The following is a 26,867-nucleotide window of genomic DNA, read 5'->3' as shown; positions in this document are numbered from 1 at the left end:
AAAGTTCCAGCTGTTTTTGAGTAATGTAATGTTCTTGGATTCCTGCTACACAGCCGGCATGACAGAATAACGTGACGACTATGGACCCAGCAGCTCTCAGCCCCTCATGATTTATGACAGGATTTATACAGTGCAGAAGTTGTGCAATGATTGGTTGAAAAGCCCCAGTAAGGAATACCAGGGGGCAGCTAATCACAGTCTACAAAGACTGGTTTCTGGCCTTCCTTGGTTATTGGATTTGCTACATCAGTTGATAAAGATGAAGGATTTTGTCATCAAAACTTTTCACCTTTGTCTACCTGCTACAGCTGCCCACACCGCTGGCCATCTCCTGGAAAGGAGGCTTCAATCTCTGAAGCCTGGACAATCACTTGAAATATGTTATGTTTTAGACTGTTTTGTTGTTGTTGTTGTTGTTGTTTTTGTTTGTGTGTTTGTTTGTTTTTCCTGGACATGCAGTCCTGCACAGTATATACGTTGGCCTAGATATCAAATAAACATTAAAAGGAACCAATGTTTTAAATATTGCTTGATTAAAAAAACAACATCTCTGTCATCTTTGGATTTTTACTGTACGGTAAAATCAGTATGTATGTTTAACAGTGACATCATGGAACATTTCAAATTGTTCCCAGGATGGCTATAATTTTATGTGACATGACTTGAGCCCATTTAGCTTCTGATGGCCCCAAATGTAGGTGCTACCAAGGAAAAGGGACTGTCAAGTGTAATGCTTGTTTTGTGTTTACACTTGTTTTATTTAGGGGGTGGAAACGGCAATGATTTTTTTTTTTATTTTGTTTTGAGGTGAGACGGTATGTTCTCCCCCCCAAAAGAAAGACTATGTAATCCTTTCAGTTTGTTTGTTTGTCTGGCTGCCTGTTTTTTGGCAGTTTAATGTCCACAGTTTTTAAGATATCATGCTCAGATTTTGTGTAATGGTAGATACCAATAACAGCTCAAGGTCAATCAGGTCAAACCAAAAACCTTAGCTTATCCACAATTTTTTATGGGTCTTCTTTAAACTTTACAACAATATGCTAGGTGTTGGGGGACATGAGTACCTAGGTTGGCTAAGCATTTGACCTTGACCTTCATCGTAGGTTACCAAGATCAAAGCTGACCTTGGAAAAAAATCTCCAAGAACCCATATTTAGTAATGTATCATATGAAAGGGCATGGAGAGAGCTCTACAACACACTTTTTATTTTTTTCAGTACAAAATTCTATGACATTAGAATGATCACAAAAATACACACTGCGTGAATGCTTAAAAGCTCAAAATTCTCATGTAATGATTTTGGCCAATTATTTTAGCCAGTTCTGCTTTAATCATGTGGGTAAAGATAACAAAATACCATTTTAGTATGTAATGCTTCACAGTCATTGGTCAAAAGTCAGACATCAGCATGTTGTTATAAAAGCAGGCTGACGTCAGCAAACGGTAATAAAAACATTGTGGGGGGGCTGTCGAGCGCTCAGAGTGCTGTTGTTGTAAATGGTTTACATACAGTTAGCCACATATATATTTGGTCACTGACACAAGCTTTGTTTTTGTGTTTTTTACCTGTTTACTGAAACATCCAATTATAGTTGTACAGTTATAGTTATATATGGACATAATGTGTCTCAACTTTCATTTGAGGGAAGTTTTGTCATGGTTCTGGGTCATTTTGACCCAGCTTTTTCTGTTTCTTATGTGTTGGTGTTTTTCTGATTATGATTTATGTTCTGATTATTTAGTGATACTGTTTTGATTATGGTTATTATTATTGCAGGTTTAGTTCCGTGTCAAGTCTGTCTCACTCTGTCTAGTCCGTGTCTTAGTAAAGTCGTTTTTCTTGTTTTACTTTGAAGGTTCATGTTCATGCCTGATGTCAATGTGTTCAGTTTTACTTTTCCCCTCGTTAGCCTAGTTTCTCCCAGCTGTGGCTCCCTCCTGTTTCCCATTCCCTGATTACCGCCCTGTGTATAGAAGCCCTGTGTTTTCCTGTGCTCTCTGTCGCGTCGTCTGTGTTACTCCGTGTCAGTCTGCATTACTCTGTGTAACCCGGTGTTCATTCTGCGGCTCTCTGCCATCTTTCTCTGTGCATTTTGCTCCTCCTCCCGTGAGTGTTTGGTTTCAGGTTAGTTCTTTAGTTTTCCCCAGTTTAGGTTTGTTAGCTCCCCGCTCTGCTCTTCCTGTTTTTGCCACTTTGTCACTTCTGTAAATAAACACTCACTCGCACCCCAGCCAGTACCTGCATTTTGGATCCTTTTCTCAATACACTACACGACTGCTGCCCCAGCCGTGACAAGTTTAGGAGTTTCAGCTCCTTAACCTGTGCATGTTACACCCTCTTTAAAAACCAAAAGTCAACCAAAAGTGATTGAACGATTGACTCAAAGGCAATTTTATGCGTGGATGTGGGCAGTTCTTTTGTTATATCTTAATCAACTAAGCAGATAAAAGGCATTGGTTTTGGAGAGAAGGAGTTGATTTGGTCAATTGTGAGAATGAAAGAAAGCAACTCAGCAATGAAGAAAGACCTGGAAGTCCACAGAAGACAACAGTATTTGCATGGTGAAGAGAAACCCCTTAACAACAGCCAACCAAGTGACCACTCTGAAGGAAGTCGGCATCCATATCCAAGTCTACCATAGAGAGAAGACAGCATGAAAGTAAATGCAGAGGGTTCACTGCAAGATGCAAGTGACAAGCCTCATGAATAGAAATTATGGATGCTAACAACAACAAAAAAAATCCACCAAAATTCAGAAAAAACATTCTTTGGACAGATGAAATCAAGCGCAACCTATACCAGAATAATGGCTAGAAAAAAATGTGAAGGTGTGGAACAGCTCATGGTTTAGGTGTAACTCTATAAAACATTAGAGCATACTGTGTCGTGTGAAATTTTGAAAATGTAGCAGTATTATAAAATATAACTAAAAAGGTGTTTTGGTTATTCTTCTGAAAAGTTTGGAAGCATCACAACATATGGCTTATCTGCCTTATATGAAATCTAAAGAATACCATTCTAATGTAACATTATAGTAAGTGTTAGACCTCGTTGAGACTGTATATTTGTCCCCAGTGTGAAATGCTTTCTACCATGAAAATATCTGTTCCCATTGTGAGATTAAAACACGGGCTGACCTGTCTTAGCAGAGTGGTTGTTCTCCTCCTGCTTGAGGATCTGATAACATTCTTCCTCAGCCTTCATGTGCTGAACAACCAGAGCGCAATCTGGGTGGATGGCCTCTGTCTGAAGGCGAGAAAAAAAGCTTTCATCACAGTCCAGTAACACAGAAAGACACACAGAAGTGCAGAAATACCATAATTTTCTTTTACATGACATGATAATGGCAAAGATAATGTTATTAATCAGTAGTTCAGTAGTGGTTGTGTTTTGGACTTTGTTATACTATTGACCATATATTAAAGAAATATCATATGGAACCTGTTGTTGGCCTCTCCCAAAAGTATTACTTATTTTTATTAAAGGCTTTAATAAGACACATTGTAATGTAATATTCACCACATAGAACAATTCTTTGAGATAGATAGATAGATAGATATATATATATATATATATATATATATATATATATATATATATATATATATATATATATATATATATATATATATATATATATATATATATATATATATATATATATATATATATATATATATATATATATATATATATATATTTATTTGTATTTTGCCAGGAACGCTAGAATCTCAGCTTAAACCTCACAAATTATTTCAACAACCACCAAACACAAAATCGCACTTCCTGCACAGCTCTCTTCCCCTCTCAATGTACTTCAAGAACAGTTTCCCATTTAAAAATCTCTGTTTTCTACATTATTCACTTGCTTTTTACACACCAGTCTACCATTGCGTACAGACAAGAAAGCCTCAGTACCGAAGAAATGTAAACTTTTTAAAATTATGACAAATTGCAAAACTCTTAGCTGTGACTCAAATAAAACCTCTGTAACTTTGCACTGCTTCAATCAGGTAATGTTCATATGATGATTCATGGTTTTCTTCAGTTTTCTTCAGGGTCTTCGGAGGAGGGGGACAACCTGTCTATCTCTGGGGGTGAGGTCACTGAGGCAGTTAAACAACTCCTTGGTGGCAGGGCCCCTGGGGTGGATGAGGTTCACCCTGAGTTCCTGAAGGCTCTGTATGTTGCAGGGCTGTCTTGGTTGACACCAATGTTCCCTAACCCTGCTGGCACGGTCTCTGCGCACAGAAAATCTGTGTTGCGCGCAAAAAAGAAATCTAACCTGAATTGAAATTAAAACTAATACTTTAACAATTCTGTTTTGCACTGTTAGTCAGTAAGTGACTGGCTGCTCCCATATGGGATTAGAACAATGCCACCTTATCCCATAGTCCAGCCAATAATAATGTTTTTATTAGTTTTTATTGTGTTGATAAGCCACGTAAACCCAGACTTATGATAAAATTATCTGCAATGTTTGGTTTTCTTTCTGAATACTATCGTTGTTTATATTTACTGCGGGAAGAAACAGTAAATACATTTTATAAGGAAAACGCTCGAAAACGCCTGTGGTCAAAAACAAAAACAAAAAAACCCCCACCCTTTCCTATTGGTGGAACAATGTACCATGTCGACCAGTCAAAAAATGATATGGCAACATGGCATTTAGTTGTTTAGAAAGGGGGACGTTTTAGGAGTGACTGCGGTGTTTTGAGATGTGAGAGATTCGCGCAAATCTTGTGTAGTTAGTGTGTAGTGTAGTCAATAGTTTTGTTGTGTGTGTCAGAACAATGAGGCAACTGCTGAATATTACAGGTGTTACAGGAGTGATACATCTCCTGTTGTCAGGCCTGCAGGTATCAGGCTGTTGTTCTCCTTTATCTCATAGTGGACAGAAATTATTTTTTGGAGTGGCACAAATAATTTGTGTGGCATCAAATTTGATGCAGAACAGCTGATTGTTGAAATGTTTATTTAAAAAACTGCATTGGCTGCATTTTTAGGTAAACAGCTGCAAAAAACTTCATTGTTTGCATAACTCAGTTACTTTTTTGAAGAAGTAACTATATAATTAATTGCCCAACATTGGTCATTATATACTGTATTTTGCAGACAAAGAGTTACAGACTCTCTCCCAGACCACAGACTCATAATACAAGTCAGAGCTTTATATAAAAAAAGAAAAAAAAGAAAGTTGTGTTTTCAAAATTGGAGTTCAAGTTATTTTTTACTTCCAATAGTGTTAACATACTACACAGATCATGAACAAGATTTTTTTTTTTAATTTTCATTGTAAGTGTGCCAAAGCAGTTAATTAAAAGTAGTCTAACATAAATGTAAATGCTGTAATTTGCTTATTTTAATAAACCATGTAACTTGGATGGATTCAATGCTGTGACCACAGTGCACACGTCTGATGTCGCTCACAGTGGTCCAAGGGACCGCTCAGGGAGTTTGTGTGTTCGCTCAGACACATGAAAAATTAGAGGGAACATTGGTTGACACTGCTCTACAAGTTGCGTGTATATCAGGGGCGGTACCTGTGGATTGGCATACCGGGGTGGTGGTTCCCATCTTTAAGAAGGGGCATCATACTTCTCAGCCTTCCCAGGAAAGTCTATGACAGGCTGCTGCAAAGGAGAGTTGGTCCGGTAGTCAAACCTCGGATACAGGAGGAACAACGCGGTTTTCATTGTGTCATGGAACACTGGACCAGCTCTTTACTCGCTCGAGGATACTTAAGGGTGCATGGGAGTTTGCCCAACCAGTCTACATGTGTTTTGTGGACTTGGAGAAGGCATTTGACCATGTCCCTCTGAATGTCCTGTGGGAGGTCCTTGGGGATTATGGGGTGTCTGGCCTATTGCTACAGGCCATTTGATCCTTATACAACCATTGAAAGAACTTGGTCCGCATAGTCAACAATAAGTCAGACTCGTTTCAAGTGGGTGATGAACTTCGCCAGGGTTGTTGTTTGTCACCAATTCTGTTTGTAAAAAGACAAAATTTCTAGGCATAGCTAAGTGGTGGAAAGCTTTCACTTGGTTGGTCTCAGAATCTCAGCTCTGCCTTTCGCAGATGATGTGGTTCTGTTGGCTTCATTGTGTGATGGCTTCCAGCTCGCACTGAAATGGTTTGCAGCCGAGGATGAAGTGGTGGGAATGAGAATCATCACCTCCAAATTTGAGGCCATGGTCCTCAGCAGGAGGAGTGTTCATACCAGGTCAGGGATGAGTTCCTGTCCCCAGTAGAAGAGTTGTCTTGTTCGCAAGTGACAGCAGAAGGGAGCGGGAGATCGACAGATGGATTGGTGCCACAGCAGCAGTCAAGCGGACGCTGTTCCAGTCCATTGTGGTCAAGAGAGAGCTGAGTGTAAAAGTGACATTCTCAATTTACCGGTCGATCTATGTCGCTATCCTCAGCTATGGTCACGAACTGTGGATCAAAAAAACATGATCACGATACAAGCGGCAGAAATGACCTTCCTCCGAAGGGTGGCTGACATCTCCCTCAGAGATAGGGTGAGAAGTTCAGCCATCTGAGAGTGGCTCAGAGTAGAGCCGCTGCTTCTCAACATTAAAAGGAGCCAAGTATACCATGCCCAGTCTCTTTGGTACACCATTTGACCTTAGAACTGAAGAAGCTTCTCGGATGAGAGGTGAAACGTCTTCAAGCAACTTAAAGAACTCCAGACGCTTTTCTTTGCAAGCTCCTTTGACTCTTTGGTACATAGTTGGCCTTTGGTCCAGATGGAATCTGGAAGAAGAAGACAAGGTCTCTCCTCACTGTAACAGCACCATGTGATGGATCACTGCCACACCTGCTCTCAAGAAACCACTTGAATAGGACCTGCCGGACAAAGTGGAGTAAGATTCACAAAAGCCAGATATCATGCAGCAATCCAAGGAAATTTAGGAACAAATGAGGAACAAAGTAACTGAGATTTCTCAGGTTATAAAGCTGTTTCTAAAGCTGTGGGACTCCAGGAAACAACAGTGAGAGCCATTATCCACAGATGGCAAAAACGTGGAACAATTGCGAACTTTCCCAGCCAACCAAAATTAGCCCATGAGCGCAGCAACGACTCATCCAAGAGGTCACAAAAGACCCCAGAACAACACATCCTCACATGCCTCAATTAAGGTCAATGTTTAGAAGGGCCTGCATCGCACAGTTACAAGACAAAAACCACTGCCAAGCAAAATGAACACAAAGGCTCGTCTCTGTTTTGCCAGAAAACATCTTGATGATACAATATAAAAACAACATTGTTAAATAAACATAGCACAGTAATAAAATAGCAAAAGTAGTTGATCAAAAATAGCGCATTATAATGCAAAGGATTCAGTTTGATGCGGAAATGTTTATGACATCTTATATAGTGATTATTGTATGTATTTGTCACAAAAAGAACTGTTGTACAGTTTTATGGCAAACCATAGTTTTTTGAGGAATCCTTTATAGCAGCTTTATACCTTAAATAGGTCTGAGAGAGAATGGTAACAGATTATTTGTCAAGACGGAGAAATGTGAATTGCATGTGACAACAGTGTCTATCCTGGGCTGTATCATTAAGCAGGGCAACCTCAAACCTGGCCCAGACATGGTCCAAGCGGTGGTGGACTGGCCAGAACCCTCTGACTGGAAACAGCTCCAGTGTTTTCTGGGCTTCATTAGTTTCTACTGTTGTTTCATCCGAAACTTTAGCCAGATCGCTTCACCTCTCACACACCTAAATTCTTCTAAGGTGCTTTTCAGTGGGACTAGGCTGCTCAAACCATTTTCAGTAACGTTGAGCAATGCTTTGCCTCACCTCCTATCCTGTCTTCACCTGTCTCTAACCAGTTTATTGTAAAAGTGGAGGCTTTGGACTCGGGAGTGGCAGCTGTCCAACAGTATGAAGGTAAGCTTCATCTTTGTGCCTACTTCTCTCATCATCTCTTCCCCAAAGAATCGAACTATGATGTAGGGGACACAAAGGATGGGTGGAAAAAAGGCAAAAAAAATTATAGAAAGAGAAGGAAGGGATTGCTTTCACTTTTATACATTTTAATTTGTATGTTTTTTATTTTGGATGAGGCAAGGTTCCTAAGGGAAAACTACTGATACTTGATTGTGTGACTTTTTCATGAGGTCAAACATAACTGGGCTGGCTTTGATTTTTCGTTTTTATGGGCCGATGATTTTTTTTTTTTTGTAAACGTATAAACAATGAAGGGTGGTGGATTGGCCAGATGCTGGCCGATGTGTAAAAATAACTCAGTTGTTTGGTGGTGGCTATGGCGGAGCTTCCACAGAGGCCAGCAGGTGGATGAGGGAAAGGGGAGGCAGGTGGAGGAGAGACTCGAGGCGGCCGCCGGTCCGAGTGTCAGGTGAACTGAACTTCAGGTAAGAAGTTGTGACCTGCAGTCTATCTGGGTCAGATATAAACCAAGTTTAGGTGTAGTTTTTTTTTCGTTGTGCTGACTTTTTACAGTCAGTTACAATAACTCGCACTGCGTACTAGCTAGCATGATGGAGTTTCTATACAGCTGGGTGGGTGCTATGATGTTACTGATAGTGAACTTTATTTTAGTCATAAGGTTAGTTAGTAGAGTTGCCAACTGTCCCGTACAAAATGGAATCATCTGGTATTCAGAGAAAATATTGTGCGTTTAATATTGAGCTGAGAAGGAACACAGCTAGGATGGAAAAAGACACAAAGCTGGATTTATTCTGTCGTTATGCTGTCAGATGCCTCTTCTTCTCTCATTCTCTCCCCCTCCCTCTCCTGTTGCTACTTCAATCATGAAACTGATCAATGATCAGCTGATCGGCTTTTCTGACGCAAGTCCTGTCTCTCTTGTTTGTTTATCACCCACTTTGCGCCAAAAAGAGGAAACCAGCGGATGCTAAACAACAGCAGCACGTTTAAGCTTGATCAGCTGTTGTTAGAATTTATTTAATATTAATTTCTAGTATCAGCTGATGTTTGCTGGAGCCACAGCTGTAAAAGCTGCTGGTCATGATATCGGTTTCGATATGTGGTGAGAGGGAAACATGAAGATGAAACCAGGAGATGTCCTTACTGAATCATCAGAGCTGAACAGGTGATGGAGAAACACGTTTACCTTTTAGGTGACATGAATGAGTTGAAGGGAAGTTATGAACTGTTTCTGAGAGATAAATAACACCAATATCATTTTCTATGTAGCTAACAGCTGGTAACTGTGTGGGGGCGGGTCTAGCAAAGTTTTGCCATGGGGCCAGGTAGGGCATTAACAAGGAGAGGTGGGCACAAGGAAATACTTTTCTTTCTTATTCTCATTTAAAATGTCTAGCTGTTATTAAATAATTATCTGAATCTTACAACCAAATTTTTATTATGACCTAAAATGTATAGAAATCATACATATACCAACAAGACGGTGTACATCACTGTCACAACAGTGTTTGTTTTCATTCAAAGGCTTTATGGCTTTTCCTAGAATACCTGGTGGGCCGGTCTCTAGTCCAGCCCTGAGGTCAAGCTAGAAGATTTAATGAATATCTCACCAGCAGATTTAGTCAGATTTTGTTTTTTGAGATTTTGGTGACAAAATGAAGTGTCAATTTATCTTTTGACATGGTTTCAACATTCTTCTTCCCAGTGCACATATTTACTTCATTCTCCCTGTGACGGCTTAGAGAATCTACTATTCAAAGTCAAAGTCAAAGTGAAACTTTATTGTCATCGCTGCTATATACAGTACAGGATATAGAGAGACGAGACGACTAGGCTCCAGTTCCATAGGAAGAGTAAGAAATAAATATACACTTTAAGACTAAGGTAAGGGGAGTAAATATACACTTTAAGCTAAAAAGGATCAATAACAGTCTAACTTTACAATTTACAATTGTAAATTTACACTAGCCTTGAAGTGGTTTAAAGTGACCAACGTGGCAGCGTTACAGTTTACAGTATGAGTGATTTAAAGTGACCTTGAGTGAAATAAAGTGACCAACATGAACAATATTCCTAAGTGTAGGATTGTCCATAGAGCAGCATCTGTATTTACAAAGGCAGTGGTATGTGGAGTGCAATAGAGTCCGTTAATGGTTTGTGTGGGTATGTGTGGTGGGGGGGAGTGGCTGAGCCGGTAGTGAGTTCAGGACTCTGATGGCTTTTGGGAAAAAGCTATCTCGCAGTCTGGATTATCGGGCCCTGATGCTGTGATAGCATCTGCCAGATGGGAAGAGGGACAAAAGTCCTGTCAGGGGTGTGAGGGGTCAAAAAAGAATACACCATTAAAAAAAATACTGAATTTGCCAAAGCGCTATCAGCCGCTGCCTGCTCGTGGAAGCGCCACGAGCCGGAAGTCCTTTTTTATTTTGGATGAGGCATTCAGAGGTTGGAGTCTTGAAATGAACCCCTGGGATGAACTGTAATGAGCACCCATGACAGCAAAAAATGTGGGTGTTTGACGTCCTCTCAAAGCGTTGACATTTGCTGTCAAGGCTTCTCTATTTTTACTTATATTCACGCCTTCTCAGGAATGTGAACAGGAGGACGTCAGAAGCTTAGATCTAAAAAAAATCTGAGATTATAGTAACATGTGCCAAAAATGTAGATTCCAACAGCATCTGGAACCTGTGGTTAAATTTGTGTCATACTTTGCTATCAAGTGAATAATTTTTTTTTGTTTGTTTGTTTGTTTTTTGAATGTGTGTGTGTGTGTGTGTGTGTGTGTGTGTGTGTGTGTGTGTGTGTTTGTGTGTTTTGTTTGTTATTTTTGGCATGCAATTGATTTCTTCGGATGTGTTTGATTCAAACTGTGTGAAGAAGCTCTAGTGGAACACCTGCCTGTAGATCAGATGGTGACACTGCAGGGGAGTGTGACATTTAACCTAGTGCTCTCACAGCAACCCAGTGACCTAAATTTTTTCCTTTTTTTTTCTCTAGTTTGCATAGCAAAAATCCTTGGGCAAGATACTAACGCCAAGCTGCTCTCAAATGCATCCATCAGAGTATGATTGTTTGATAAAAAGCACTTATGTAGAGGAGAAACCAAGCATAGAAAATGCTTTATAGTTCTGTAAGTGCTTTGAGGGGTTGGAGTAAAACAATGCTATATAAGAACTAGTCCATTTACCATATAGAAAATACTAAGATGTAGGGGGGAAAGTACTTGTGTGAATGAGCTATGCTATATAAAGTGTTTCAAGTGTGTAAAGAGAAAAGCACTATAAGAAGAACCAGCCTACTTATTATTTTACAAGTGTTTAAAAATCTACATTTTAAGGCCACCAGATGGCAATAGGTTGGGTTGGTTACATGATAGTTCTCGATGAATACAAGTAAATGGTTCGAGCCCCGGCTCGGACAGTCTTGGTCGTTGTGTCCTTGGGCAAGACACTTCACCTACCGCCTACTGGTGATGGCCAGAGGGGCCGATGGCGCAATATGGCAGCCTCGCTTCTGTCAGTCTGCCCCAGGGCAGCTGTGGCTACAACTGTAGCTTGCCTCCACCAGTGTGAATGTGAGAGTGAATGAATAGTGGAATTGTACAGCGCTTTGAGGTTCTTGAAAAGCGCTATATAAATTGTTGTTTTTGCCATAAAAAAAGTTTTATTTTACCCAGAAATTGCTAGAATTCAGCTAATGCATGATGACTGGTGAGTTAATGATTTACAACGGGACATATTCCTTTGATGGCACCAGTTTACACATTTACAAATATACAGTACAAACCAGTCAACAACAGAAGCTTACACGATTGTGTATATAAGAATTGCTCGATTGTGCAGGTTGAAGGTAACGTGTGTCAGGACACATGCTTGAAAGTAAACTGGTGCTCTGGCGTGAGCTCCCTTAGATGTCAGACTACAATCCTTGTATAAAAACCTTCTTGTTATATTCCGTCATTAATAAACATAGCTGGTGGAAAGATGGCCTTCTATTTTCTATTTTAAGTACTGTTTCTATCAGCCCTTTAAACATATTACTGTACACGAGGGAGGAGAATTTACAGTGAAAATATTAAATATTCCCGTAACGTTTTCCATCTGGGTGGCCTGTTAACTCCTACATCATTAATAGTTCAAATGTCCGGGAGTAACACGTGAGTGCGCGTGGCTGAAGACTTGATCTGGCAGCACAGCCTCACTGTGACACAAGACAGTGCTTTCTTATCTACTCTGTAGGCTTATAGAACAAGCCTCTTTTATACAAGCAAGATCGTAACATGACATACTGTCTGATGGAGCAGCACGGGGTGTCACTTTCGAATGTAGTGATGCGCAGTGAACCTGGAATAGCTCATATGAGCAACACAAGCTTGCTGATGGTTTCTCTCCTTTAACAGATGCCGAATAATAGACTCACTCAGAGAGAAGAGCGTGAGTGCCATTTGAGCAGCACTTTAATTATTGTAACTCTCCATCCTATCTGGCAGCAGTTTATGCGGCTGTGGTGTCATTTAAATCCAATCACTATCTAAAACAGGTCGTTATTGCAGGCACCTCCAGCCAATTTTTAGTCAGTTCCACTTGTTAGCATTCCTTTTTTTTAACATACACTGGTCCCTGAGTCTGTCTGTCTGTCCTCTTTGTTAAATGTCTCACATGTTGGTAAACATGCATGTTTGCCTTATTACTAAGGGTTCATATTCATGTCTGTACAGCAGTTAATTTGCTCATGTTAGCACAAAGACTGTAAATGAAACAGCAAACCCAGCTTCATCTAAAGCTAACCCATAGATCCAGAGACCAGCCCTTGTCATTTTCACTTTAACACTTTGTAGTTTGTTTAAGATCTGTAATATTTTGATAGAAACCTTTTGCTAAAATTGTGATCTAAGGCTTTGGGAAATACTTAAAGAACTCCAGCTCTATCCATGCACTTGTAGTTGATGAAAGAAAGTCGAGGTGCTTCCTTACCTCTGTGATGGTATATTGATTAATGTGAGTTATATTTTACTCCGTTGTTAAGGTCAAATAAAAAAACTTGAAAAGGACACATGTTTATCTTACTGTAGGTTCCAGAGGAGTGCAAGGATTAAATCAAATTTTAAAAAATATTTTTATACTTTTTACATTTTTAAATTATCTAAATTGCTGGCGTTATATACTTTATTTATATACTTTCTCTAAAATCAGACTTTCTTATAAGATATAAAAGAGTGAACCATCTGTATGCTGAAAATCAACTGTGAAGTCAATCTTTTCATTTCAAGGCACAAAAGTCCTTCCTGTCTTTTCAGCAACTGAGTTAATGTCACTCATTATTTGCCCCCAAAAATCAATTGACTGCCTTCGGTTTCAAAAAAAAAAACGCAGCCATCAGAAGGGCACTAACAGGATGATGGCACATTTCCTCATGTTGGCTTCTCTGCACTGGTTACATGTGGCCTTTAGAATTGATTTTAGCATTTTACAGCTTGTTTTTTAAGGTAGAGCTTGCCTTGGGCTGCAGACAGAGGGTAACAGGTTATTTGATGTCTAATGGGAGAGGCTTCTGCAGGCGATAGGAACGTTACAATCTATAACTTGTTACTCAAGACCTGCTATTAGGATATTAAAGGTAGTTCTATTTGTATTTTTCAAATAGAAAAAAAATGAATTGAAATCTCCCTCCATGGCATGCAAACACCACGTCTCCCCTCCTTGGTCTTTAGTGTTTGTATGTGGCCTGTCTCTAGCCACATCCAAAAAATGCAGAATTCATCTGAAGAAAAATGTCCTTCCTGACCACTGTAAATATTAAATATGGAGGCTTCCACAAACCAAAAACCTGCTCCTATGTTTTTTCAATGGATTGACAATAAGTTTGTCAGAGTGCATCAATTTCTTGATATAACAGACATAATTACACAGTAATCTATGCATATTTATGAACACATTATACTTTTTTTTTTGTGTTGTCAGCGTTAATCTCATTAAAATGACATTAACGCCATAACCGCATTAATGCGGCAAATCTCTGTTAGCGAGTTAGTGCAGATTGGCCCATGCATGGGGCTGCACAGCATCAATGCGTTAGTGCAGTTAGCTCGTTAACGCCGTGCAGCCCCAAGCACGGGGCGATCCATGCTAACTCGTTAACGGAGATTTTCCGCGTTAATGCGGTTATGGCGTTAATGTCATTTTAACTAGATTAACGCTGACAGCACTACTTTTTATATTAAATAACCTAAGAATTTATTGAACCCACCTTTATGAACTTGGCTGATACATATCATTCTAATATAGCAGCTTTCTTCTCCATCAGTTAAATGCAGTGTTGAATTTTCTTGGTAATTTTAAACCTTCATTATTTACGTTCATGTTTTCACCCACAACAGGGAAGAAGAAGACAGCTGTAGTTGTATAACTCCCTTCCTTGTTATGTAGTGCTTGTAGATCAGAGGAACCGTGTAAAGCCATTAGTAGGGATGTCTGTGGCCTCACTGGTGTGCACATGCACTCAAAATGGGAATGTAGTACTGAAAAACAACTTCATGGAGATCAAAAACTAACATTTCAAAGCTGTACTACACTGTACTGTACTGTATGTGTGCCTCCTATTATCAAACAAACTAGGAACAATTACCTTATTCTGCACTGGGATATCTTTATGATTTACTTTTTAGTCCACATTATTCCCATTTTGGTTCAGTCAGCATTCTCATAAAAATCTCTGGCTAAAATTTTCATCTGTTATAGAGACAGACTTGCTGGATGACAGAAGAATCAATATTGGACTTACACCAGAACACCTCTTCACCTAAAAGCTATTGCCTGGTGCATATGTACTGGTTATGGTTCATGGTAACACCTTGCATGATGCTAAAACCATTTAGACTTGTGCTTGAGTGCACTCAACTTGCTAATGTACAAGTTACAATTTTCTCTGGATTTTATGTTATTAATTTTTCTTTTCATTTTTTAATTGCATCATATGGCTCAGTAATGTGTATAGACAGTGTTTGGAATCCAGGAACAGCTGCAACAGTACAAGTTCTGACAATGGGTCTGAGCATTATATCTCCATACCTAACAGCATTTAGAGTATTTATTGGCTAGCCTATGGAGGTTTATGTCCTTCAAAGACATGCCTCCTCAGGACCTCATGGCAACCTCTCTGAGACTGTTTCTGTCTGGTCAGAAACATGCACACGTAGCCTACTGGAGTTTTTGTAGGTCAGTGCAAGTGGCAATGCTCCTCCTGTTTTTCCTGGTACAATTCTGCTGCTTGACTGATGCCCTTCTACAGCCCTGTCCAGCTCCCCTAGTGTTATGACCAGTTTTCCGATATTTCCTCCACACACTTGAGATTGTACTGGGAGACACAGAATACATTCTTGTGACTGCACTTACGAATGTGCAGGTCTGGAAGGCGCTCGACTAGCTATATAATCTCAATCGGATGCAGGCGCCATCTCATGTTTGCAGACTAAATCAAGATCAAGTGTTTCCATGTGGTCAAATGTTTTTCGACAAAAGCCTTTGAGTCAGATATGGATGGCAGTGATTTTGAAAGAGAAATATGAAAAACCCAGGGTTTTAAGTAAAGACTGTTACTCCACCTTACACTGAAAACATCAGCAATAAAGTAATAAAAGGCAGTCATTTTCTGTTGAATAAAGTTTTCCAGCTGATCAGTAACTCACAAAAGATACTGATCTGCTGCCATCTATAAGGAAAAAGGGGTTAAAGGCATCTTGAGTCCATGACAATCTGATCTTTTCATCTGGAGCAAAGAGCTAATAAATGAAGAGGCAACACAGGATTATTATGAGCATTCGGGATCAGGGAAAAGACACAAATCACTCCATAGCACCAAAAGAAGAAACTCCACAATGGTTTTGAATCAAAATTCATATAAGGACAAAATGCAAAAGAAATGTGCTTCACACTAAATTGTTTACGCCATTTGAATTTCAAACCCCACATGCATAGTAGAAATGGGGGGAAAGGGAGAAAATATTTCTACGTTCTCATTACTGAAAAAACTTTTTGAAGCCAAAAGCAGAGAAGACTCAAGTGAGCAATGAGGGTTAATGGAGTCACAGGAGATACTATTTATTCAATATTTATTTGAGCTATACGAGTTTGTTCTTTGAAATCCAGTCCTCCTCTTGATGGCTGAGGTACATCTCAAATTCTACTTTTTCGTTATAAAGGAAAGAAAAATCAAAGCAGAAAAACAAAAGTCAGACAGACATGCAATGCATGCATGTATTGGTTCTTAAGTCACATGATCCGTGGCGATTTGTCACCACTGGAGACAAATTAGTCATCTAGCAAGTAATTATCATCCTAGTTCGAATCAGATGTGCCAGACAAACATGAACGCAGCAGGTCAATATCAGAAAACAACTCCTAATCTACACATTCTGTGATTATGATGGATGCGATGTTTCCACCTTAAATTTTTAGAAATACTCATGCAAATATTAGTGATTTTCACATAAGATCATGATTACGTTGGAAGCAGAAAATTATTATAACACTTTAATTTATAAAATTGTTTAAAACATGCTTTTCTATTTATGACAAAATAAATGTTTGATGTTAGAATATTGATGCAAATGTATACAGTGCAGTTTGATTTAAAAAAATATATATATTTTACAATTTAGATGTTTAGTTTAGCTCTTTACAAAAATGCCAGCGTCATGTATAACTCACCATTTGCACAAAAGTCCATCTAATGTAAAATGAATTTGTTTACAACAAAATATGGAGGAATCTGCTCAGGTAACATTTGGGGAGAGTAACGTATATGATGGTGTAGCAAGTAAAGCTCCCATTTCAACAGCATTTAACTATTTAACTATTAGCACTTACTCAATAGATATATCAGCCATCTGTTTTCATTGAGGTAGTGACTAATGGCTAATTGCTAATAATAAAAACCATTAGGCAGCAAACCTTATCAATCCTGCCTGCCTATAATAATAAGACTAAAATGTGTTATGTTTCTTTTAAACTCCCAGACTGAAGCTGAACAAGAGAATCTTAAAATGTCACAAATATAGATTGTACAGTTACTATCGTTTTTGGGGTTTTTTATTGTTCATATTGTATTTGTATTCTAAGCTTTACACACACAAAATGTCTGTTAGTCTGTAACTTCTAATTTAAAGGGGCAAAGATCCCTAATTCCCTTTCCTCAATGCTCAAACAAAGGCTACACTCATGATAAACCCAATGTACAGTCCCACTACTACAATGAAATAATTCATAAATGTACAAAGTGAATAAAAGTAAAAGTTAATAAAAAAAAAAAAAGTAAAAGAATTGATCTTATTTGATTGAAAAATAATTTTCAAATCTTTTAAGTCATGTCAGTATAAAAACAATGTGACTGAAATCGTGTTAAAATCACCCACACAGACACATTACTTCATGTTCCAACTCTCCTTGTGATAAGACAGATGAGGTTAAGCTGTGCGTTTGGACTCACCGTTTCCCAAACCGCCGACTGCATGAACAGACCCAAGTAAAGAAATGCGTCCGTCCATTTCAATCGTGAGCTTCCAGTGATAAGCATGCTCTGCGATGACATCTATGCTCGCTTTGCAAAGTGCATGTAGAAAAGTAGAAAAAACAGATTACAACAAACTATTTCCTCCTTAAATTTCCACGACTGTCAACACCCAATGAACTGAGCAGCCGGCTGACAGTTCGCCGGTATTAATGCCGCCCGGTCTCTCTCCAGTGTCCGGTGAGTGAGACAGTGCGCATTTACACGCAGAGAGGAGCCGGTGCTGGACAGAGCCAAACAGTTTGCGCTCCTCCCTGAAATGGAGCAGAACACACAGACGCAGATGCGCGCTGACAAGAGGGAAAACAGCGAGTGGAGTCTTCACGAGCAGGGAAAACGGTGTGTTTATAGGTTCGAGGTTTGTACTCTAATTGCATAAACGGATAACACAGGATAACTTTCAGGCTCCGTACTGCCATGCAGATGTAGCTCCTGAAAAATGTATGCACAAAAGTTTAAACCTCATTTTGCACTGAATACCTGTTTTAGGAAGGGATAAACATGTATTTAGAGTTGTTAAGATTTAAATTATGGTTCTGTTTAAATACCCAAATAGTACAAAGGTTTTGCATCAAATTGTACTCCAAATACCCAAAATAAAAGTTCTACAGAATCATATCCATAATATTACTGAATCATAGTTGCTTTTTGAGTATTGTGCGTATCACTTTACAATCCCCATTCCAAAAAGGTAGTTCAGGCTGTGTGGAATGTAAATAAAAACGCAATACAATGATCTGTAAATCTCATAAACCCATATTTTATCCATGATAGAACATAGAATGTTCTAACATATTTCAATCAAACGGGGAAGCACTGTATACAACCGTGCCTCTAGAAGTACAGCAGGTTGTTTTCTAACTGGACTGATGGGGGTTCCAGCCCTGGATGCTCCAGTCTGCCTGCAAAAGTGCTTCTGTGCATATCAAACTGTTACAGACTGCCAAAATCTCACTGCTTTTATTTTGTTTGTGTTTTGGTTTTTTGCTTTAGCTTGTGAAATGGAACGGTGATCATGTCTGGATTCCATCTGAAATACAGACCTGAAGACAAAAAATTACAGTACAATATTAAATATTAAGTAAAACAGAATATATACAAAGTGTCTTTGCAGAGTATGAGATGCAAAAAATGTTTGCATGTATCAGTGTTTGGATAGTTTTTTTCGTCTTTTTTTTTAATTTATCGATTTGTTTCATTATTTTGCAGAGATCTAGTTTCTTATTCAGTCTGTTCCTGGTTTCAGTTTATTCCTTATGTCCCCTTGTATTCTTGCTTCCCTTATGTTTCCGTATCTGTCCTTGTCTCATCTGTTTTGTCCTGTAGTCTCATGTGTGTTTACCTTTTGATGTTTAGTCTGTGTTTCTATTTCCCTCAAGTTCAGCCATGGGTCTGGCTTCTGTTATTTTCTGTTGTCATTTGTCCCTCTGTCTCATCTTCCCTGATTTGTTCTCTTCTGTGTTCCCTGATGTCTTAATCTCATCCATACTTGTCTGTCTCCCATTTCCCTTGTCTAGTCCTCCTGTTCTCATCTGTTAAGTTCACCATACTTTCTCATTCAGTCATGTGTTTTCTGTTTCCTCTGTCAGTCATGTCTGTTTTCTTTTTTGTCTATATCAAGTTTGTATGGCTCAGTCTCTGTCTCAGTTTTCTGTATTATTTTAATAGTCCCTCATACTGTGTGCACTGTTTTCAGTTTAACTACCATTGTCTCGCCCCTGCGGTTAGTGTCAGCTGAGCTCCCACCTGTTTCCTCTTCCCTTGTTACCTGTATGTATGTGTCTCAGTCTCCCTTTGTCCTTTGATGTGTTTTCCTTCATACCTATATACTGTGTGTTCCTATATCCTGAGGTTTTTTTTTCCTTTTTGTTTCTAATTTCTGATTTTTTTCCCTGTAGTTTCCTAGTTTCTTAGTCCTGGCTTCCTGTCCAGCTTGCATTGTTAGTTGTATAATTCATAGATAGCTAGATAGCTAGAATCTTTATTGATCCCACAAGCAAAAATGTGGTACAGCAGCATGATAAAGAGAAAAAATGTACAGTCTACTAGTACATAACAACACCTGCATTAAGGTATAATACAAAAATCTGTTTAGGATCTTGGAAAAAGAAATAGAAGAATGTGATTCTCACAATGCCACCAATACCATCCAGGTGAAGAGTGAGCATGCTGCAACAGGTATATAACAGTATCACCTACCCCCACAAGAGACTGGCAGGCAAACTGAAGACTTCATTTGCGAGCTAGGTCAAGCAATAAACAGTCTCCCCAGCACCTTCATGACATGTGACTTCAAAGCAACTGGTCTGAAGTCATTAAGGCCAGAAGAGGTGGCTTTCTTTGTCTTCCATAGTGCTGGTACTTTTTCCTGCAGTAGACTCAGGTTTGATTGCTCAACAGGTTTTTGAGAAAATGGTGAGAAGCTTATTTATTTATGCCTCCTGGGGTACCGGCTGTAAACAAGGGCCCTCCCAAAGCCTCTGTCTTGAGCCATTCGGTCTCATGCAAGGTGTATCACAGTTGCTCGGTATCCCTTTTGGGGGCATCTTCACCATGCATTCTTTGGCCTTTCTATTTTACTCCTTTCTTTCAGGTTCTATGTTAGGACTTGTCTGGTAATGTTGTTGCCTTGTTTCTTGACTTGTCTTATCCATCTCCATCTTCTTCATCCGATCACTTCCTATGGAAGTACTTTGCTTTCTTTCCCCCTGTGACTGCAGATCTTGAAATGTTTAAATATGAAGCATTTATGTGGAACAACAATTTTGTTAATTTTTTGTTGTTTTCCTCCTGATTACCTTTTGCATGTCCATCTTTATTTTGACTGTCATAAATCACAACATGTTGGCACCCACGCAGAATACATCACAACTCCTGAGTTATATACAGAGTCAAGGCAGACCTTTTTACAGTAAATTATAATATCTGTCATATAGACCTGCATTACTAAATGAAAAAATGACTGGGCCAAAGTTTTTGTCAGCCATGACAGCCATAAGAGGTGTGGCCTCTTTTGGAATCAAGTTAACCAGCAGCGCAGACCGATTACAGTCATTTACCTGCAGTCATTACCTAAATGAATGTTGCCTTTTATTTAATTTGGGTGTTGTTTTGTTTTGCTTTAAGGCCTATTTTCCGATTGTTTAAGGGCTTAAAAATGAAACCCACCTTCCTGGAACTCCAGTGGAACAGAAACAGAAAACAAAAGCTCTGAAGGACTTCAGTGATCTGACAGCAGCAAAAAATAAGAGTCTCACTGTTTTGTTTTGTTTTAAGTTGTTTAAAACTCTATATGCAAATCAAAGAGTGCTAAAATTCATTCTGAGAGATGTGAGTAGACTGGGCGATGTCTTAAGGAGCAGGGTAATGTGATCCTTTTCTGCAGGTTTCTTAGTGACTTTTTATTGAACTACCACAGTCTAAATGGCTTTTGATAAATGTGTGAATAAGTCAATGAAAGAAAAAGAGAAAAACAACTTGTTCTTCGTTGATTCAGAATGTCAACTGAAAGGAGATTTTAACAGAGTTCCAGTGCACAAAGCCTTCTTTGCAAAGATGAATGCACATTTGAGAGTTCAGTGATGTAAAAAGAACAGGCACTGGTCTGCATTGATGTGGAGAGCACATGAGGCAACTCAGTGGTTTGATAAGTGCAAACATAATGCAAATCATATATAGTAGCCTTCAGAATCTAGATCTCACAGCTAAAACAAAAATATAAAAGGGACTGGTTAGATTGTTGTCTCCAACATCATTGGAAGAATGGTGTTTAACTCACTGGGATGGACACTCAGAGAATCAAGGAGGACTGAATCTCTCTTGACTGAGACACTATTTGTATTTTATATATTTATTTTTAAATTGTATTTTGGTTTCTACATGTTGTAATTGAGTCTTATGTTGTCCTTCATCACTGCACAATGAATCCAGTTGGTAGCATAACACAACTCCAGAACAAAACTAAAAACCCTGTGTCAAACAACCAGGACCCTGACAAAATCAGTTACGAAATATGGGAGAAATAAACTTGTCTTATTAATTTTTATCAGAATATTCTTGCAATTCCAAAGCTAAAAACTGAAAAATTGAAAGTGAATTTTCATGACAAATTTTCAAAATACAGTTTGAAAGCAAATAAGTGCGCATATTGCTCCCACAGCATGTTAATGTGGACTTGTCGACTTCTCATGTGGACCGTCATTGTGTATTCAAAGCAATGACTGAATGGAAGCTCAAGCAGTTTAATCAATATGATTAAATGCAGTGTGGCATAAACACACATAGCCCTTTTCCACTAGTACCTACGCGGGTCTCTGTTTTTCGGGTTTTCAATTAGGTGGTAGTACCTGATACCAGCTACTTTTTTAGTGCCTACTCAGCCAGGGTTCCAGTGATCTAAGTGATCTGAAAATTGGGCAACAACAGATTGCATTCTACTGATTGGCTAATCAGTGGCATTACTTGATGAGTCATGAGACAGACTGCTTGACGAAAATAAAAACCATTGTCAATCACTGTCACTGTCAAACCCAGCAACAAGGGAAATGGCTACATAAAAACTGACACCATGATCCCAGAGTCTGACAAAAAGCAAAACACCATGCAGCAGTTACACCATCGTTTCGGTGTCCACCATTGTTGTAGTGTTCAAGTCACATACAAATGAAGCCTCGGGACTTTCGGTCACATTGCTATAATGACCCTACACTCACAGAGTTGAGTCACATTGAGTCAAGCTGAGTAGGGACTAGTGGAAAAGACCAAATAATGAGTGAAAAAAAGTGAGTGAAGAAGAAACACGGGTATCCTGGGAAGCCCCTAGCAGGCTAGGATTATTGCAGCATAACTAATAAAAGATTCAGGGTCACCTGACACAAAAATCAATCCACAAATGTCTCTTCTCTGTGTCTTCTCTGTAGGTATACACAGTACCGTGCCACTACAGCCATACCCATAAGCCTAAGGCTGCTGCAAAGACCAGATTAGCAAAGCTAAAAGCCTTGTTTTAACTGTCAGGTTATATTCAGTGCTTTTTGTTTACTTTTGAGCAGTCACATGAAATGCTTGTGAAAAAATAATATAATACAACAGATAGTATCTGTTTCTCATGTACACTGTACATTTACTTATAACAGGAAGTGGTTTATGATAGATTTGACGTTCCCGGCAGTGTCTATACATGCTGTGTTCCAGGAGCACAGTAAGAGTGCCTTTTCAAAAATGTTTTGCTGCTCTGGAAACTTTATATAAACAATTCTAGTAAAGTTAAACAGTGCAGGTTGACAGCAGCGCCGTGTCTGTGTGTTTGTATGTGCGCGAGTGTGTGCGTTGGAGGCACCTTGCATATAGGTCGGCGGGTGACAGACGGTGCTTTTGGCTTTGTCACCAGACCACCTTCTCACAGGTGCTGCTGTCTGCGGCACCTGTGACAAGGAGAAGAGTGCCTGAGGGTTCTTATACAGGGATTAGGCTGTACATATGAGTTTACAGTACAGTAGGAGAACAATTGTTAAGTGTACATTCAATGAGTTATATCATGGAGCCAGAACAAAGCTCAAGGTAATGTGATTTTGTACTGTTTTTAGTAGATGTGTGCTATGTCTTTGATGCATTGTCAAGACAAAAATCTGACCAGAACTCACAAGTAAGCAATTTCAACTAGCAAAACAGTTAATTTCAAAGAAACATAACAGACATTCTAACTGTATCAAAAGTACTTCAAATGAACATTTTGGACGCCACCTCTCTAATTACACTCTAGCTCTAGCTTTTGGTGCTCATAGGCAAAAACACAATGACTCCTTGTTATGATGCTACCTGGCATCAACCTTTTGTCATTATTTTAATGATTAGATCACTTACCCTTAATCATTGTTATGGGGAGCTTCATTAGACACAATACTTGTACAATAATAACCACTGCAGCTTCTGGCTACTGAAAATGTGACTTTATGAATGAACTAATCTTAAAATAAAATAAAAATACCTGGGTATCTGTGAACAAAACTCTGCCGTGGGTGATCCCAAGCCCTGATAAGAAAGGAGCCGCAGGTGCACATAGGGCTAGCAACTACACATAAAACCGTAAAACCCAAACTGCTACAGAAACATTGACAAGAGAACATCAAGTAGGCTTGATTTTGGAATGAGGATCTTCAGATCTAAAATTACTGATAAAGTCAAGACTTTTGGAAGCCATGGGACCAAAAATCTTTCTTTAATGCACAAGCATCAATATTCATACATAGACTGTGAAGAGTTTACTAATATATATATTTGATACAATCCTGTTTATTATAATATTATATTATATTATATTATATTATATATGTAATATCTCAAAACAACTTCCCCTCTCACCCATATGGGCAGTGTATCCTTCAAGCTCGGGTCCTCTACCAGAGGCCTGGGAGCTTGAGGGTCCTGTGCAGTATCTTTGCTGTTCCTAGGACTGCGCTCTTCTGAACAGGGATCTGGGATGTTGTTCCTCGGATCTGCTGGAACCAATCGCCTAGCTTGGGGGTCACTGCATCTAGTGCCCCAATTACCACTGGGACTAATGTTGCCTTCACCCTCCACATCTTCTTGAGCTCTTCTCTGAGCCCTTGGTATTTCTCCAGCTTCTCGTGTTCCCTCTTCCTGATGTTGCTGTCATTCCCAAGTACTTGTGGCTGTCTTCAATGTCATTCCCATTTGTTATATTTTGCCACAAAAAACATTAGCCGCAACCCAAAAGTGTCTGCCACCAAATTTCTAAAATTTCACGAAATTCCCTGTGGTTATACATGTGTCCTCTTGTAGATGCCGAGACAAGCAGAACACGGAGCCTCGATGACCCCCAGAGTCATTATGAATGCAAATCAATAAGGTGTTCTTGTACATATAGTTTCAGTCATGTTTTACATATGATGTCCCAGTTCATCTCTGTAAAACACACAAAGTTCATTTTTTTAACACTAAACCACCAGGGACTCTGTGTACATAAGAAGCACATATATGAAGCTCAAACACATACACACGTGTGCACACACATCTTTCTAATGCACTCATCCTGAAGTACAGATGAGTCATTTTCTGTTTTCTCAGTCTGCCTGTTGAGTAGAATCCCAGTTGGCTTGCACTGTACAAAGTAATAGCTATATCAACAGTATGTGAAAAACAACATTCATGTGACAAAAACTACCATAATTACATTTTGGATTACTAATGAATGTTAGCTAGGATCTGAACTGTGTGTGAATCCCACCCAGAAGGTTAGTGCCTATATTACTGCCAGATTTCAGCAGTTCATTTGGTGTGTACAAAAAAATGTTCTTTAACCTTTAGCTTAGGGCTGACCTCTTTTCTGTTTGTCCAGATTTGTTCCTTTGTGTACTGGTGGTGACTTTCAAACAACCTTCCTGTGTACAGTGTGTGTTTTCATTGCTAGACACATGCTGTTTGCAGCTGCATGGGGGCATGCAGCTCAAAGAGACACTACAAGGCTGTGAACCCTGAACGGAAACTGATGGGACTAGCTCATTCAGATGTGTCACGTATCCGCTCATCACCTCAGGACTTCATCGTCGCCCATATGTGACACTTACTTCCTCCTAAAGTTCAAAATAAAAACCTCAGGATGATGTCGACCCATATGCGGGGGAAGGTTTTATGAAGATAAGTAAGGTGATTTAAGGGTTGAAACAGAGACAAAGTATTTATTTTATTATTGCTGTTAGACCAGACAGGCTTTGCTGGAAGGCACTGCTCTAATTTTTGCCTTTTCATCCTTATGTTGCCCGATATTTAATTCCTGTCTTCATGTTTTACTGTTTTACTCCACTGATGCCTCCTAATCAGTTAAAAGTGCTTTCAACGATTTCTGAAGCACTGTTATTAATATCAAATAAAAATATGTTGTAAATGAACAGATACTGACAAAAATAAAGACAGCTACTGACATTTACTGACATTTCCCCCACATTAAACAATTGTGCGTGTGTGAGTGTGCACACATGTGAGTAAGGCTCGCCCCAAACATAGCAAGGTACCGTCAATGTGGAGGAGTGTGCTCACTCCAAATTTGTGCTCAATTGAGTTGGGGGTTTAGATGTTCAGCTGATATGTGGAGTGTTTTACAAATGATTTCACAGAGCTATTTGAAGGCTGGATTTAATTGTACTGCTGAGAGAGGTGTCCAGCTAGAAACACATTTAAAGATGTTAAAGAGGGTAAAGTGGTTGCAAGGCTGATTTGCAGGAAGAGAGGTGCAACACATTTACACCAGAGGAATAATAATGCAATGGTTTATCTGAAAATCACATTATTCTCTATTAGTTTTGTGTGCTGTTTGTCACTAGAAATTGAACTGAAGGCTAAAAAGTGACCATTTTCTGCTACTTTAAACAGCACTGTGTAAACGATTTGAGATGCCCTTCATATTTTTATAATTCGATAGGAAAATGGGAAAAGAGGGGAGCAATTTATTCAAACATGTAGAAGCATACATGTTAATACAATATATAGTGCAAAAACTGATTTTCTTTATTACTGCTTGAAAGTCATTATTTAGCAGGACCACTTTTATTCTTCACAGTCGGTACTCTCTTAGGCAAGATTTCTTGTAATTCCTTTAAGTAGTCAGGAATAGTTCACCAGACTACTTTAAGGACATTCCAAAGCTCTCCTTAAGATCTTGTCTTACTTTTTTGTTCCATTCTCTGTCAAGATGATGCCGCTCTGTTTCACTAATCTTGGGCAGGCTATTCAATGCCTTTCCCTTTCACGTTTTATGTGACACAACACTGGTTCATGCCTTGAGTTGAGTGCCTTTTTATGCTTGAATTTTTGTATGTACGCACACACACACACACACACACACACACACACATTTGACTTAGCTTGTTACTGACTTACTTATCATTCTCCTGTGACCTCTGGCATAAGATGGCAACAGCAACAAACCATTTTTGCTCAGAGAACTGCAGCTCAATGAATAACTTATCTTTTTCAGATCATTCTATGTAAACCATAGAGATGGTTAACAAGCACTTGAACTTTTGCCTAATGAAGTGGCCAGTGAGTGTATTTCTGATATATTGTATTACAACTATTTCCTTGGCTAAAGTTGTGTGTGTTAGCATTAACAAATCTCACTGTGTTAATATGAGTTGTGTACCTATCATGTTACAGATGAATTAACAACATGTCACAGAAGTTCATGAGTATTAAAGCTCCAATAAAACTCTCTGCCAACACATTAGCGTCAGTGCACTCACACAGCTGCTGCATGTAGTTTCATTTTAAACTAATGTGTTCTAGCCACATTAACTGGTACAGCGAGATCCCCTGGCCTCAGTCATAATCACCACTACAGTCTGTCTCAATCAGCTTCT

The 26,867-nt window shown here is 39.1% G+C and overlaps 1 protein-coding gene across 1 annotated transcript in view; it reads right to left on the bottom strand.

Annotated features, from left to right (window-relative positions):
* The window catches only part of ghrhrb (growth hormone releasing hormone receptor b), a 75,884-nt gene extending 58,177 nt beyond the window's left edge, over positions 1–17,707 (bottom strand). The window contains exons 1-2 of the mRNA XM_085437679.1: positions 17,413–17,707; positions 3,140–3,248 (exon numbers count right to left, since the gene is read on the bottom strand). Coding sequence (XP_085293805.1) covers positions 3,140–3,248; positions 17,413–17,514 — 211 coding nt within the window. The 5' untranslated portion in view covers positions 17,515–17,707. The remainder of the gene's footprint in view (positions 1–3,139; positions 3,249–17,412) is intronic.
* Between the last annotated feature and the right edge of the window lie 9,160 nt (positions 17,708–26,867).

This window comes from Copadichromis virginalis, linkage group LG17 (genome assembly GCF_057382275.1).
Source record: "Copadichromis virginalis isolate Kocher_CV1m ecotype Utaka linkage group LG17, C_Virginalis_male_GT1.1, whole genome shotgun sequence".
Classification (NCBI taxonomy): domain Eukaryota; kingdom Metazoa; phylum Chordata; class Actinopteri; order Cichliformes; family Cichlidae; genus Copadichromis; species Copadichromis virginalis.
This window is presented reverse-complemented; position numbering and strand designations above follow the sequence as displayed.